The sequence below is a fragment of the Pelodiscus sinensis genome, chromosome 5, assembly GCF_049634645.1.
Source record: "Pelodiscus sinensis isolate JC-2024 chromosome 5, ASM4963464v1, whole genome shotgun sequence".
Classification (NCBI taxonomy): Eukaryota; Metazoa; Chordata; order Testudines; family Trionychidae; genus Pelodiscus; species Pelodiscus sinensis.
This window is the reverse complement of record NC_134715.1, coordinates 75812637-75828296: the sequence shown is the minus strand read 5'-3', so window position 1 is coordinate 75828296 and position 15660 is coordinate 75812637. Positions and strand designations below refer to the sequence as shown.

At 39.9% G+C, this 15660-nt stretch overlaps 1 protein-coding gene across 13 annotated transcripts in view; it reads right to left on the bottom strand.

The window, feature by feature from the left end:
* Positions 1 to 2668: 2668 nt before the first annotated feature.
* The window catches only part of STOX2 (storkhead box 2), a 229832-nt gene continuing 216840 nt past the window's right edge, over positions 2669 to 15660 (bottom strand). For 12 of the 13 annotated variants that reach the window (XM_025188239.2, XM_075930284.1, XM_025188238.2 and 9 more), the window contains one exon: positions 2669 to 8378. In XM_025188239.2, the coding sequence (XP_025044024.2) occupies positions 8183 to 8378 (196 nt within the window). In that variant the 3' untranslated portion in view covers positions 2669 to 8182. Of the gene's footprint in view, positions 8379 to 13260; positions 13311 to 15660 lie in introns of all 13 variants that reach the window. The other variant, XM_075930278.1, reaches the window with a different exon arrangement.

The window sequence follows — 15660 nt, the reverse complement described above, 5'->3', positions numbered from 1 at the left end:
GTCCAGATTTCTGAACCTTCAGCCTGAATAGGTTTCAGGAAAAATGGGTTTCCAAATATGGTTCTAGGGTATGTGCATAAAGGGCCTGGGAACAGTATCTAGGTTTCCTCCTAGACAATGGGCAGGTGAAACCACAGACTAAGAGCTGAAAAGCCATCCTGTGATATCTTCCAAAAATACGCAAACAAAACCAAAGAAAAATCAGAAGAGATGTCTTTGAGAAACCCGCGCCCCCCCCCCCCCCCCCGCCATACCTGTATCCAAGCTACTGCTGCATAACAGTGATAGGGTTACCAGAACTAGACTGTAGGACTGGTAAGTGGTGGCATGCTTAGTGAGGCTGTTTTTACCACAAGCCACCTAAAGCATTTGTCTAAACTGGCTCAATTTAGGGTGTATTTACACAAGGAGAAAGGGTCAGTAGATGAGGGTTTAATTAAAATTCGTCAGCCAACCCCAACTGAAATGTGACCAGTTTTCCTAGGCTAAAAAAATTCTTAGGGATGGGATTATAAACAGCAACAGGGAACAGATGGATGGATGAAAGGATGAAGTTTTTCTTGTCTATAGAAAAGAATGCATAGTATTTATAGTTGCACATATCACAGAGAACTGACAAGTCAAGGAACTGGATGCCAGAACCCACTTCAAATAGAAACTCTGACATGACATGCAAAACATTAACACGTAATACTTTATACCCAACCTTGAGGCATATATGAATATTTATTCAGGAAAATGGTGGTAGTTTTGGTAGTCAAGGCAATACTCCAGAGCCAGTCCAAAGCATCTGGGGTCAGAATATCTTCATAACCATTCCTCCTGACTTCCCTGGGAGGGCAGGAAAATGGTTTGTGTGCATCTCATTTCTGATTTGTAAAGTTTGTTTATATTCACAATGTCATCTGCACTTCACCAAACAATACATCTGATTCTAGATGGTACTTGCTAGTGTTTTTTCCTCTCCACTGTCTGTTCTAGCCTAGCAGGGTTGTAAACGTGTAGACGACTACACGATTAACCAATAAGCCTAGGCTCATTGGTTAATCCTGTCACCTACATGCATTCCTCCTCCCCTTGATCCCTCAGAGGCAGCGAGGGTGGGTGGGGGGTGGGAGCCATGGCCGTGGGGCTCCTGCGTTAAGCAGGCTCCTCACGAACACCAGATCCATCTGCTCCCCCAACTCATGTGCTGTTTGTTGCCTCTGATAGAGAAGCAGCAGTGTGGAGGGTGAGGGGGACGAGATACACGTGGGGAGTTGGCTTTTGTGCATGCCAACTCCATTGATCTGCCTATCCCTCCCCTGCTGCTGCTGTAGGAGGAAGGGAGGAAGAGGCAGGAGCCAGTGCTGGGCAGAGCTGGCTTAAAAAACAGCTCCCCCCCCAGCACTGGCTCCACAGAGCTGCCTGAACCCCTCTGTACTGCTGCTTCTGAAAGAGGCAGCAGCGCGGGGAGCTAGGGCAGCTGCTGCTGCAGCTGCTGCAAAACAGCCCGTTCATGGGGGCGTCCAAGCTCCCCGTGGACAGAGGCTGCTCCAGTACAGAGCAGCCCCAGTCCGTGGGGAGCTCAGACCCTCCACGGACAGGGGCTGCTTCCACCCCTGCGCTGTTGCCTATGTATCAGAGGCAGCAGTGCGGGGCGGCAGGCAGGAGGTGTGTCCAGTTCACCTCACAGACCAATTCTGATGGAGAAGCAGCAGCGTGGGAGTGGGGCTGGGACGGCACTGGCTACTGGCCCCTCCTCCAGGGACTATCGAACAGTCGTGTAACCGCTAAGATCTGATGTGGTTACACAACTATTCAGTTACACAGTATCTAACATCCCTACTACACAGATAGCAAAGAAAAGAAAAAGGAAAAGAGACATTTGTTTCCAGTTGACATTGCAATGCTTTAAAGGATTTTCCATCTCATAGAAGTCTGATCTACCTGAACTATATTTTTGTAAATTCAATAATAAATGTGCTCACTGAAGTTGTCCAATTCAAATTGGGAGTTTTAATTCCAATACCTATGTTTAGTTTTCACTATTGCTTCTCTAGTACTAGAAATAATGATGTGGATTTCCATCACTGAAGATATTTAAATGCCGGTTAGACACACACCTGTCAGGAACGGTCTAGATCGGGATGGGCAAATACTGTACTATGGGCCCGATCCAGTATGCCAGAGTTAGCACCCCTAGCAGGCCAGTGCTAATATATATACACCTGTGCCTCCTCAGGTACGAGCAACTGCAGTTCCTGTTGGCTACGGATTGCTGTTCCCAGCCAATTGGAGCTGCAGGAAACTATGTCCCAGTCCACGCTGCTTTCCACAGCTCCCATTGGTCAGAAGTTCCAATCACCCGTACCTGCGGAGGCATACATAAATATAGCAGCACAAGCCCACTAGGGGCTAAGCCTGGCAAACCGCCGCAGTTTTATTTCCCACTGCTGGTCTAGATGGTGCTTGGTTCTGCTATATTGGACTTGATGATGCCCAGGGGTGTCTTCTGATTCTATGATATGATCATAGCGATTTCATTCAGTATCCATAAAAATATTAAGCCGCAATTACCTTTATTTTTTGCATTTACTAAATGAGGGCAAGAAACACTGGATGTAACTTGAGAAGACACGTGCCCTCCACATTCCCTGAAGGAGCCCAAAAAATCACTGAAAACATATAACCAAATGTTATTTAATATCTTAAAAAGTAACACAATCCAAAATGGATATTTCACACAACACTACATAAACAACATGTACACAATATTACCATATGGAGGGACTTTCAAATATATAGACTTACAAAAATCCCTGTCCTTTTCTCCTTTAAATTATTATACTAAGCATGACAAGTTATCATCATTTACAATATGGTACACTGACACAATAAAAACCATGTTACAAATGTGCTGTTATAAATCAGTAACATTAGGGAAGACATTTCATGAACTGTAATTATTTCATATGAAATACTATACAATATAAACAGAACATCCATCTTGGATGACCTTTACAGCAACCAGAGACCAAGTAATTTTTAAAATTTATTTTCAGTGCAAACACATTTATACAAGGCAGTCTTGGCTGCAAAACTCCCTTCTAACATACAGTAAGTCCCACTTGCATTTATTAACTCATTTTAACCTAATGCGACAGTCACATTCAGTCACTCACAGAAAGTTACCTGCAGAAGTATGATCCCTTTAAACTAAGTCTCCTTTATGTTTAAAAGTAACATCTGGGCCAATTACTTTAACAGCCCTGTTCAGACCTTTCATACTTTCACATGGGCATCCTTTGGGTGGCTCTTATCGACTGTACAGCTTGATGAGTGCAATATACTGAACAGAGATTTGCCCTTCCATTGTGCAAAACAGATGGTTGTGCATTAGTATCCAGACCAGGGGGGTAGGAGGCTTGCTCACCGTGCATTTCACTACAGATTTCTTATATAGGAGAAACATCTGTTTATTCAACCAAAGTCACATTTTCAAATCCAGGTGTAAGTGGCCTTCTGCCTCTCCTACATATTCAACCCAGAGAAAGAAACAAAAATCCTTAGATCAGAACAAAGCTCCAATGGAGTTAAAGATTGAGTCTAATCTCAGTCACCCCAGTGTAAACCAGTAGGGTTATTCCAGATATAACCTGTGTAAAGCAAAAAATTGGGAATGCTGCTACCAAAAGAAAAAAAAAGTGATAACCCCCTTCTTCTTCTTTTACACCAGTGTCACTTCAACAATTCCAGCTGGGCATGCTGTATATTAACAGGAAATTCTGACGCATTAATATATTAAGGGTAACATTTAAGTATATATGTTTAAAGGAATTATGTAAAAAATTGCAGCATTTCTCTTTAATACTATACTGTCTTCTTCAGAGGAGCAGAGAGGATTGTAAATGATGGCGTGACACTAGATTAAGACTATCTATTTACTCAGGATAGCAATTTGATGTATCACTTTCAGGAAAGTCCTGTAAAATGTATTTGAAAAACATGTTTTTAGTTAAAATTGACTTCTGACACCACTATTGGCAGCAGCCCTATTGCTGAAATGTGAATGTTTTTTGGCACTTCCAATATCAAAACCATTGCAGGACTATAAACTAGTTTCTCTCCTACTCTAATAAATTTAACACCTCAGAAGAATCTCTTTCTAATGTAAACATTAAGCACTTTGGTTAAATATTAAAACATTAAAACTATTATCATGACTCAACTGAAATAAAGAAACAGTTTGATTAGCACTTCATTGACTCTGAGTGGTCTTGGATATATCACAACTTTTCTATGTTTCAATATGTCAGTGAGTAAAATAGGGATAATGAAATTTGCCTACCTCACAGGCTTGTGAGGCTGAATTAATAGTTTGTGAAGTGCTTTGAGATTCTCAAGTAAAAGGCATGAGCTGTAAGTGCAAAATATAATAATAGTTTATGATGGGCTTCAAATATTGTTCATGATTTCTATTTTTTCCAAAAATAAACTACCACCACCGGCAATAAGACCAAGTTTTTTTAATTAAAAACTTTGTTTTCAAATAGATTTTACTGTTTGAATGGGGATGAGAATTGCTTTCTACAATGCAAGCATTTTACTCCGCTCTGCTGAGTACTATTCTCTTATTTTTTAAAAATGGAAATACTTACAAAGCAAAATTGAGTCATCTAATGATTGCAGACTAATTTACAGCTGAGTAATGTAAAAAAAGTCATGATTAACGCAGGTTTTGTACATAAATTAGAACTGCTAAGGGGCAGCTTTCACTTATTTTCCCTGGTATTTGAAATTTTTCTAGTTTTTTTTAAAAGGCAACTTGTAATTGTTTATAAATCTACAGTTAATCCCTTATTTATTGGAAGTCTGCCCAGCTTCTTTGCAGGAGGGACATCTCAATATATATCTTACTCAGGGTCCCTGATACTAATTTCAGTAAAGTCAATTAGTTTTATCATTATTTTCAATGGAAGCAAGTATCTAAGATGCATGGAATTTAGAAAATGAAGCGCACATCATTTAAATGACAGTGGGATAGTGCACAACTCCTGCCACTTAAGAGGTCTGATTTGATATGCTGGTATAAGTGAAGGCAGAATAGGGCACAAAGTGTTTGAAGATTGGCAAAAAAATAATACCTGGTGTGTCTTTTGTTATACCCCAAACTGCCCATCATATTTCATACCCCGTGGGAATAATAATCTGCTAAATTACAATTAGTATTATGATTTTCTACTAGATAAAATCTTTAGCAGTAAAGGCGAGATAAAAGAAGGTATTAGACTTCCGGTTACTATTAACAAAACTATGTGGCCTTATCAAAAACTCAAATTATTAAACTGAAAGCCAAATTTAATACAGTAAAAGAAAATCGTAGCAATGAAAACATAATGATTTTGTAATGCAAACACTGACACATAAGAGAACACCATAACTTTAGGATTCAGAATTTTTTTTAACCTTGCTTTTTATAATACACTTTATGTTGCTGCATTTCATCAAATTCATGGAGGTAGTTATATATGTAAAAAAATCACCATAAAAGTAACATGTTGTATTATAATAATACATATTAAAGTGTGCAAAATGCCAACAGATTTGTGTTGACCCTTTAAAGTTGACACAACACAGAGATTCAACCTAATGTAATTCTGTAAACTTTTAAATAGTAAGAAGAATGATAGATAAACAACCAAGTAATACAAGGCTATGATTTCATTGAAGGATTAAGGTAACACATGCTTTACTCCTATGGTTTTGTTACTAGGAATTTCTTTATAGTCCCTTGTTGAATTTTTTTGAAAATCAAAGATCAGAATGTTTCTATTTGAAACTTCTGTTTACATTCCATATTCCGAGTTACATTAATACCAGTAGTATGCCATGTCAACATTAATATGACATTTTATGTTGTCTGTTGGCTTATGGGAAATCACATATTGTAAAGTTTTAAAATAGATACTATGTTATTTCTCTGAAAGGATGTCTTCTGTACCTGTATAAATTTTAATAAGTTTATAACATAAAAAACGTTTTCCCCAAAGAAGTAAACTTTGTCTTTGTTGTTCACATTTTAATACTGCAATTTGTAGTTTCAGATAATCAGCTATAAGTTAAGATATTGTTCAAACATTTTTATTTACTGAATTGATACATATTACTAACATCAGAGCATATCTCAGAAACAAAAAATCACAGTCAGCCACTGTATTGTATGCAACGACGCCTCACAAAAAAGACTCTGAAGTCGGCATGTAATAAGCAATCCTGAAGGTATATATTTAAGCAATAAGATGTGACAGGCAATGTATTATTAGGTCATTATAGCATGGCTTGGAAGGTATGATAAGGCAGGAGGCTAGAGGGCCAAGTGATTTTAACCAACTAAGAAGCACAATACAGTAATTTCCCTTATGTGCACTGAAAGGCCTTATTGCTCTGATGAAATGGAATTTATGCATAAAAATAAGGAAAACAGTTAGTTGTGTGCATTACAGAGAAAGGTTCTGTGTGCTATACCTCACAGAATCAGAAGCCAATCAAGTCCAGAGTTATAAAGCCTTTTCATTTGTATGTAAGCTATATCCAACTATGTAATATAAAGCTGCATCTTTACTAAAGATTCATTCTGATGACAATACAAAACATGAGTCAAGCTCAAATGGTTTATACAAGTTATACATGTCACCAGAAACTGAAGAAAATATTTTTTTTATTATGTGCTGAGGGGTGTAATACTTGGGTACCAACAAAAGACAGGGTAAATATTTACGTTGCTAAACATCTTTCTTAATGTTTTAGCTTTTCTTCCAGTTCTGATAAAATAGCAACTATGGGACCTTTTGGAGACAGCTTGCTGCTGTATACATGTGCATGAGTAACAGAGCAGAACATGGTCCTTTATACCTAAAAATTACTCGGAGTTAGCCTATCTGTAAGAAGTTACTCTGGCGTAATCATTTAGCATAAATTACTTTGGAATAACAATTTAAGGGAGTACAAATAAAATATGCCACACCTGCAGAATTAGGATTTCTTGAACACATTTCATTTCTAATCATGTGTAATTTTAAAAGCTATTTATGTCCGTACAATGTTGAATTGTAAATTATATCCATTGACTAAAAGGCCTGAAGTTTATAATTCTCTAAAATTCTCCTTTGATAACCACTACAATGCATGCTATTTTCAACAGCCTAATTTAGGCATTCTACTTAAAAGCTATCTAAAATAGAATTATGTCCTTCCATTAGAAAGAAATCAACTCTTCAGGCCACATTTGGCATTTGTACCACACAAAACTTCTCTTTTGCTCAAACACATTGATAGTCTGATTATTCTATTAACAGGAAGTTGGAATACCAGATGTGCCACACTAATGAGACCATCACCTCAAACATTTGATTAAACCCACCCCTCCACCTTTTCTGTAACTATTTGCTTTGCCTCAAACACTGTTAGACATCCCCTCCTTTCACCTGAATTAAAAGGCCTACATCTCTGTTTGCAATTCTGGAAGGTTAACATAGTAAGTTTAAGACAAGCATCTCATATACTTTTGAAACAATAAAAATTAAATGCAGCATTTCCCCCTTAATTCCCACCCAACAGACTTAAAACATGACCTCTTTTGACTTGCTTTTTATAGATTCTTGCAAAATTGTGTGTCAAAAACTCACAGTGAAAATGACTGATGTATAAATAATTCACAGGCAGAGCTAGGTCTTTACTAATCATGTTTGGCTTTGTTTTCCCTCAAGGTGACCTAGCTGTTTATATTTAGTGGTGGCTCAATTTTTTAAATAAAAGGATCAACTCTGTGGCCAAGTTTAACCACTCACGGGGGCATCACACATCTGTGGCATTTTTAAATGGAATTGGCAACTGCATGGACATTGAAAATGCAGATTACACTTACAGTGTCTAGACTTTCATATATGTGCTCAGTTACAATTAAGTGAAGCAAGGTGTACATATTATCCCTACTGCTAGTCTGTTGCTACAGAGCTGCAAATGTGAAAAGCAATACCTTGAAATTAAGATTTCTTTGTTTTCCCTACATAGCAGCACAGTTTAAAGCAAGCACAAAAACCGTGGATGAGATGCTTGTTATTTCCAAAGATGTAAACATCAGTCCCAGTGTCGTAAACTTTGCTGTATCGGATGAGACAGAAGAACAGAGGCAGAATGACTATCAAACACTAGTAACAGAAGCTTGTAGGCAGTTAGCAGGTTTCTGCAGTTTTTCAGCTTCACTTGTTGGAGGATCTGCAGTTGCTCGAAAGCTGAACATTGGACCTGCACCAACATGTGCAGGACTCAGGGCTGGGTTCTGACGTCTATTACTTTCAACAATACTTGAAGTGTTGGAAGCCAGGCTCTCTCGAGTACTAAAAAGCAAAATAAATTAAATAAACAAATAAACAAACACCCCTCCATATATCTACTAAAGAAGGAAAGTGACTGGGATGTTTTCAAACAGGCTTCCTGTGTTTGCATGTAGTGTCAACATCACTGGATCAGACCCATTTGATTACTCAAACATATTGCTGAAAAGTGTATTGCAGAAGTACTCACTAGTCAACAGGTTATCATGCAGGTATAGTACTAAACAGAATTGAAGTTCTCACACAAACTTTGTAAGTCTGAGCCAATATCAAACATCTGAATTTTTCATTCAGGCAAATAACTTCCATGTGAAATATATCACCTTTCTTTCCTGGCTGGTGCACTAAATCACAGTATTGGTTCACTGAATCAGCCATGTGGCTGAACTGAGCTATGAGAATTCTCCTCTAGGCCATATTTTTATGCCTCCCCGTCAGTGTGTATATTTGAACACAAACCATTTCTGGTAGCTATTTTCTATTAAATCTGTAATATTTCCAGTTATGACACATCTCTTCAAATATTTCTTGCTGCTAACATCCAAGCCTTGAGATTCCGAGTGTCCTCCACTATGAGGACTTGCACGATTGAATGTCTGAACAGCATTAGTGTTGTAATCTCACTTTAATATAGAAAGTTAATTTAATGCAAGTAAATTGCTTATCTGTGGGAGTGGCTGTGTGCTCAGCCTCTCTCAAAATTAGGCAACTTAATAAAGAATCTAAATATGGACAGAAAAACCTAAACTTGAGACACCAATTTTTATGTACTATGGTCAAGATTTTTAAAGTCAATTCTACTCCTATTACTTCTACTTTTATATTAGACCTCTTCTTTTTAGGGGATGTTTGCTTGAAGACAAACTTTATTTTAATGAATCATTTACTCCTGCTATTTATTCTCTACCTATAGCCATAATCCTTTGTTAATGACAATTATTTGCTGTGGAAATGATTTCAAAACCATACACAGGGGAATGAATTCAGGTGGGGACTAAACAGAACAACTAAGAATCACTTATGTGTTGTGGAAAACTTTGAGACATGTTATAATAGGTACAGTTCTGCTCTTCATTGGCAATCTTTTGCCTTGGCTTAGGTGGACAATTTGCATACCACTTAAGGTGTGTATGACAGACAATAATACACCCTTTCCTATTTTCTAACTTCTTTTTCCAAATGTTTTGTGGAGGCTGGGTAGATTAATGAAAAACTTTTTTATATATAATTCATGAATTCCTGATGTTTGTATCTCACATGAAATCTCATTACACAGCTTATAACCATCATTTTCAAATTTTCATTCATTTTCATTTTGGATGTCACAAACCAACCATTACAACATGTATATCCTGAGACTACTGTCATTCTGCAATAATAGTTGTGTGTGCAGATTGGTGGCAGGGTTAGGTCTGACTATAGGGGAGATAAAAGCACTAGGATTTCATGACCTCTTAAAAAAAAGGCACCTGGAGCCAACAAATGCTGCACACAAATTGAATACCAGCCTCAGAAAAATATAACGCAAGTATAACAGAAGTTTTTCCAATCCTGATAACATATTCCAGAATTTTACAATCCCCCCCAAACCCTACCCTTCTACGCCTTTTGACTTTAGAAAGAATTCTTTTACAATCAAAACCCTGTTAAAGTGTACTTTTCCCAATCTGTCTGCCTTTGAAAATATAATTTTCCTGTTATGATCCTGAAGTGGTAATTTTGGTTATTCAGGTGCACTAAACACACTTCCTTCATAGAAAGGAACCCAAAAGCCACATTTTTTATTGTAAAGTGGGAAGGTAATAATGGTATCTTAATTATAATTAAAGGGCCAAATTCACTCTTAACTCCATTTACTTTAAAGGAGTTACTTTGGATATGAAACTGACCAAAAGAACCCATTTTAATAATCTCACAATAAAACTCATACTATGAATACATGAAAGAGCTTGAAAGATCCATAATACATTCTGCCTTAACATCCTGACTGTTGTGTTACTCTTAATTCATTTTAATGGCTTTTACCATAAAGAGACACTAAAAAGTAGATTGCAAATACAGATAATACAATAAAGCTAACTTTAAAAGTTGCCACTTCCACTTCCCTTTTGACTTTAGATAAAGCTAGTACAGCAGTACAATACACTAACAACATCAGTTCCCTGATCATGCTAGTTAAACGTTACGCTGGACAGAGTAAGAGGTTTCAATTTCAATACACAGAGTGAGGGTGGATGGAGTATCTTCTTGCAGTGTCTGAACTGAAGATCTGAGGTATACAATCACATGTGTGAATCGCGCCAGTTAGCCAAACAGTAGTAGCAGAACTGGCTCAACTGCTTGCCTGGAGAATGGGAAAGCTCTGTTTACCAATTTAGATCAAATGGTTTGGGTAGGAGGTGAAAAGTGCTATCTGGCAAAAGTAAAAGTGGAAGTATAGTTCTGTTTAATAATAAAAGATTAATTTATAAGAATACAATGCAAATCAGCCCCAGACTTCCCTGCCCGGCTGGAATCGAGACCATTGGGGATTATAGGAAGGTGCCTTTGAACCCTTCGCACCTCCTGCGTACGAGCCTGTTGGCATTGCATCTCAAAGAACCACAGTTACAATAAGTAGCTGTTTCTTCTTCTTCTTCTTCAAATAGATGTAGCCATGTATTCCACTTAGGTAACTCACAAGCAGTACCCACCCGAGGAGGAAGGGCTCAGAGTCTGCATTTGCAAGAGTTGCAATACTGCCCTATCAAAACTTGCAGCTGCTCTGCAAGATGCAGCATTGGTATAATGGCTGGCAAATGTGTGTGTGGATGACCATGGAGCAGCCCTTCAAGTGTCCAATACTGAAATGTTACTGAGCTGCTTGCGCACCATTAGAATGAGCTTGCCCTGGTGAGGAAGCATAGCTGAAGTTATCTCATAGGCAGTCTTGAACCAGGATGTTATCCATTTAGAGAGTCTGTGAAGAGACTGCTTGACCCTTCACACTAACTGCACGAGACACAAACAGGTAAGGTGAAGCATGAAACAGTTTAGGCCTGTTCAGATAGATGTCTAGATATCAACTGACATTTCATATATCCTCTTCAAATGAACGCTGCTTAGGAAAGAACACAGGTAAATATACCCCGTTTCAAATGAAACTAAGAAAACACTTTAGACAAAAATGGGGGCGCAGCAGTACAGATACTTAGGGTACATCTAGACTACATGCCTCTGTCGCCAGGAGGCATACCTGGGTGGTTGACAAATACCTTTGATGTCGCCACCCGCGCGTCCAGACTATCGCGCTGAGCCGACAAACAGCTGGTCAGCTGTTTGTCGGCTCAGCGCGGCAGCCATGTAAATTTAAATGAAGCGGCGATTATTTAAATCGCCGCTTCATTTTCCTATGTCTGGTAGCCTAATCGACATGCCTCTGGTGATAGAGGTATGTAGTCTAGACGTACCCTTAGTCTTTAGAGAATTGTGTACAAGGGGAATCTGCCACCAGAGCCAGCAACTCCCAGACTCTCCTTTTGGATGTTATTACTATTAGAAACACAGTTTTCTGACACAACAGCAGAAATGAACAAGATACCAAGAGCTCAAACGGAGGCTGACCGTCCCTGAATGGGGGATGAAATGCCAATATCTCTGCCAAATGCACTTCCAACGAACTGACCAGTGACTGCAGGTACAGCAAGTACTACCAAGTCCAACACTGGATAAAGTTCCACACTGGTTGAATTCCGCAGGCCAATGATCAAACCACAGTCTGCTTCCATTTCACTGCATAAGGCTATTCTGGAAACCACTCTCCACTGCTGAGCAGGATCTTTGGTATAGCCACCAAACACTGCTATTCCTCCCCATTTAGCCAGGAAGTAGCCACTCCAGGGCATGCAGGGAACTGAACGTGGGATGCAACATGTGACCGTGACTTTAAGTCAGTTGGTCAGTGTGGAGAGGAAGGGGTAATGGAGGCTGAACTGACAGCACAAGAAAATTGGAACTCCAGCACTATCTCAGCCATGCTGCGACAATCAGAATGAGTTTGGCTATATCCGCTTTTAGAATGAGGATGGCTGGTGGCATGACTGGTGTTAGGGGAAAAGCAGATTTTCAGATTTACAGGGGACCTGATTGCCCGCTGAGATGGAAAGTGTCTGAAAGGGAGCTCGGACTGAGACTCCTTTATGAGAATAATAGGGGACATTTCCTGTTGTCCTTTGAAGCAAATAGGTAGATTGTCAGAATGCCCAAAGATATGAAAGTGTCCTGGACGATGTTTGTCTTCAGACACGACTTATGATTCAGGGAAAAATTCCTGCTGAGATGATTCTGTGATTCTGGACGCCAGGCAAGTGGTCACTATCCGTGTAATGCTCTCCTCAATGCAGAGCTGCCACAACCTGGCTGTCTCTTGGCAGAGCATCCTGAAGTGTGTTCCTCCTTGCTCGTTCACATAATACATCGTGGTGGTATTGTCAGTAATATGTGAACCACTAAGTATCTGATAGAGTCCAGAAAAGTGACGTGCATTGTGGATTGCCCTGGCAAACATTCTCTGGGGGTATCTACCACTGCAAGGATCTCAAGACCAGTTGAAGAAGACAGACTATCTGTTTAATGGGTGAAGAGCTGGACAGTGGACATGTGGCCTCAGAGCCTCAGCCACATCCAAACTTGTGGAAGGCTGAGTTTGTAGATTGAGGCAAAAGTGCCAAATCACCTGAAAACAGTAGGTCAGCAGAAATGCTCTTGAACATGTAGAGGGGGCCCCAATAGATTCAATTTTGTGAGTGGGAATCAGAGTTAACTTTCCAGTGTTTAGGATGAGACCCAGGTGGTCAAGCAAGTTCAGTGTTGTCAATGTGAGCAAGACATTCCTCTCTGTACCTACCATTCTGTAACCAGTTGCCCAGATCTGGGAAGATGTGGATTCCTTTCTGCCTGAAAAACACAATCACAACAACCAGGAATTTCGTAAATACCAAAAGGGTAGACAAGAGGATGACTGGAAGACCATATATTGGAAATGGCTCTCCACTATGATGTATCAAAGGAATTTTCCTGGGCCTGGAAAAACTGCCACATAAAATTAGGTGTCCTAAAGATCCAGTGTGGCAAACCAGTCATTCTGAGACAACACGGGGAGGATATTGATAGAGTAATATTTGGAATCTCATGTAGCTGATATATTTGTTCAGGCCGCAAAGGTCAAAACTGGGTCTCACCCTGCAAGTGTTATTGAAGCCAGCAGGCTCATTGTTAATGGGCAGGATGGCTCTCTGAGGGGCAGATGACTATGGGATAGACACTAACTCATGGGTGTTCTGCAGGAACTCCACTACGATAGCTTGAGAAGCAGCCACAGGCCACAAAACCATGACATCATCTGAGGACAAAGATGGAGTGATTAACTCTGCCAGAGCTGGATACAGCACCAGAACTGACTGTCCTGGATGGAACAACTCTGGAGGCCTTGCTCCATTTCATACACTGGCATTCACTCCAGGCTGATCCACACTCTTTCTGGAGGAGAGAAATGAGCCTCCCTGGGATCTGGAGCAGGCTTGGTCAGTCTTAGGTGAACTTTATTATGGCACACTCAATGGAGAACAACTTCACCATCTTCAGAGAGGTGCCCACTCCAGGACACAAAGCTGCAGTGCTCTCAGAACCTGAGGGCGACTTCTGAACTGATGAGGGCCTTGGTGCCGAAGGAGGCCTCATAACTTGTTTGAGCAGATGCTGCTTCAAATGAAGATCCCTTGCCACTTTAATCCATTTGGTGAATGATCTGAAAATTGAACACCAGCAAGCACTGCAGATGGAGATCGTTGCTGAGGAGTGCAACGACCCACATGACAGACAATGTTTAAACCCCACTGAGGGCATCACGAGGGAAATACTTGAAACTATAGCTAACTCTGTACATAAGGTACTAATTAACAATATACAACTAGAAATGTTAGTACAAATAAAAGTCTTAGGATAGAAAACCACACAGAACTCTTGTCTCCAGCCAGAGGTGGTAAGACAGAATCAAGTGGGAATAGGACAGCACCAGAGTATAAGCTATATCCAGAGTATAAGCTCTGGCCACAAGGTGCAAGTGTTGCCAAGCAGAACCTGTAGGAGGCAAGGTACTTTGGCTCCAGAGTGCTGGGCACACACATACCTAAGTGAAATATATGGCTGCATCTACTTGAAGAAGAACCTTAATTGCTCTTTCTCCCTTAAAAATATAATTTAAAATTTACTGCTAGAAATAATTATCCCCATTAAAGTGTATTTTAAAAATAAATTACTCAATGATTTGGTGGATAGTGCAGCACGTAGCTGTACTGCAGGCAGAGCAGTAGCTTTAAAAACCCCTTGAACCAGGGAGGGATAAAAGTTTCACGGAAGAGTTAACCTCAGTCACGGAGCAGCAGAGGAGGTATGAAACAAAACTGCACAGCATTCCTGCAGTAGGAAAGCTTCCCCTGACAGGCTGTGGTATGAAATACTTGCCACTGTTTAGTAACAGGGACAAAGATATGCTGAGGGATCAAGAGCCTTTGATGTGGTGGTTTATGTGGTTAGGTCCTGTGATGTTGCTTGTACAGATGTGTGGACAGAATTGGCACCGGGGTTGATTGCAGGGCTGGGTTCCTGGATGAGTATGATGGAGGTGTGCTGTGTGGTTGCTGGAAATAATTTATTTGAGGTTACGTGATTGTCTTTAGGTGAGGACTGGCCTATCCCCCAGGGCCAGTGAGAGCGAGGGGGTCATTTTCCAGGATAGGCTGTAGATTGCTGATAATGCATTAAAGCAGTTTATCAAGTCTGGTGCCAACTCTGTCCACACATCTATACAAGCAACGTCATCACAGGACTTTTAAACTGTAGATGACACTGTGAAGTACTCAAGGTGGAATTATATCAACAACTGTCTCTTCCCATAGGTTTTTGTGCTGCTTCTTGGTCCCTCAGCATATCTTTGTTCCTCTTATTAAACAGTAGCAACTGTCTCTTCCCATAGGTAAAACTTCTAGCACTATATAGAATCCTTACACTCTTTTCCTAGATATTACAGGCTAGATACCTCTGCTGATGAACTGTTTTATCATCTTCAGAGACCAAATATCCTTAATACTTTCAGAGCTGTGGCATCTTCCTGAACCTCTTTCCACTCTTCTTCTAGGTAGAAGAGACTGCTCTTCAAAACCTACCAGTTTACACTGGTGACAGACATGGCTTCAGAAAGATGATTTTAAAAGAATACCTTAGAAAAGTATAGGTGGTATCTTTACAT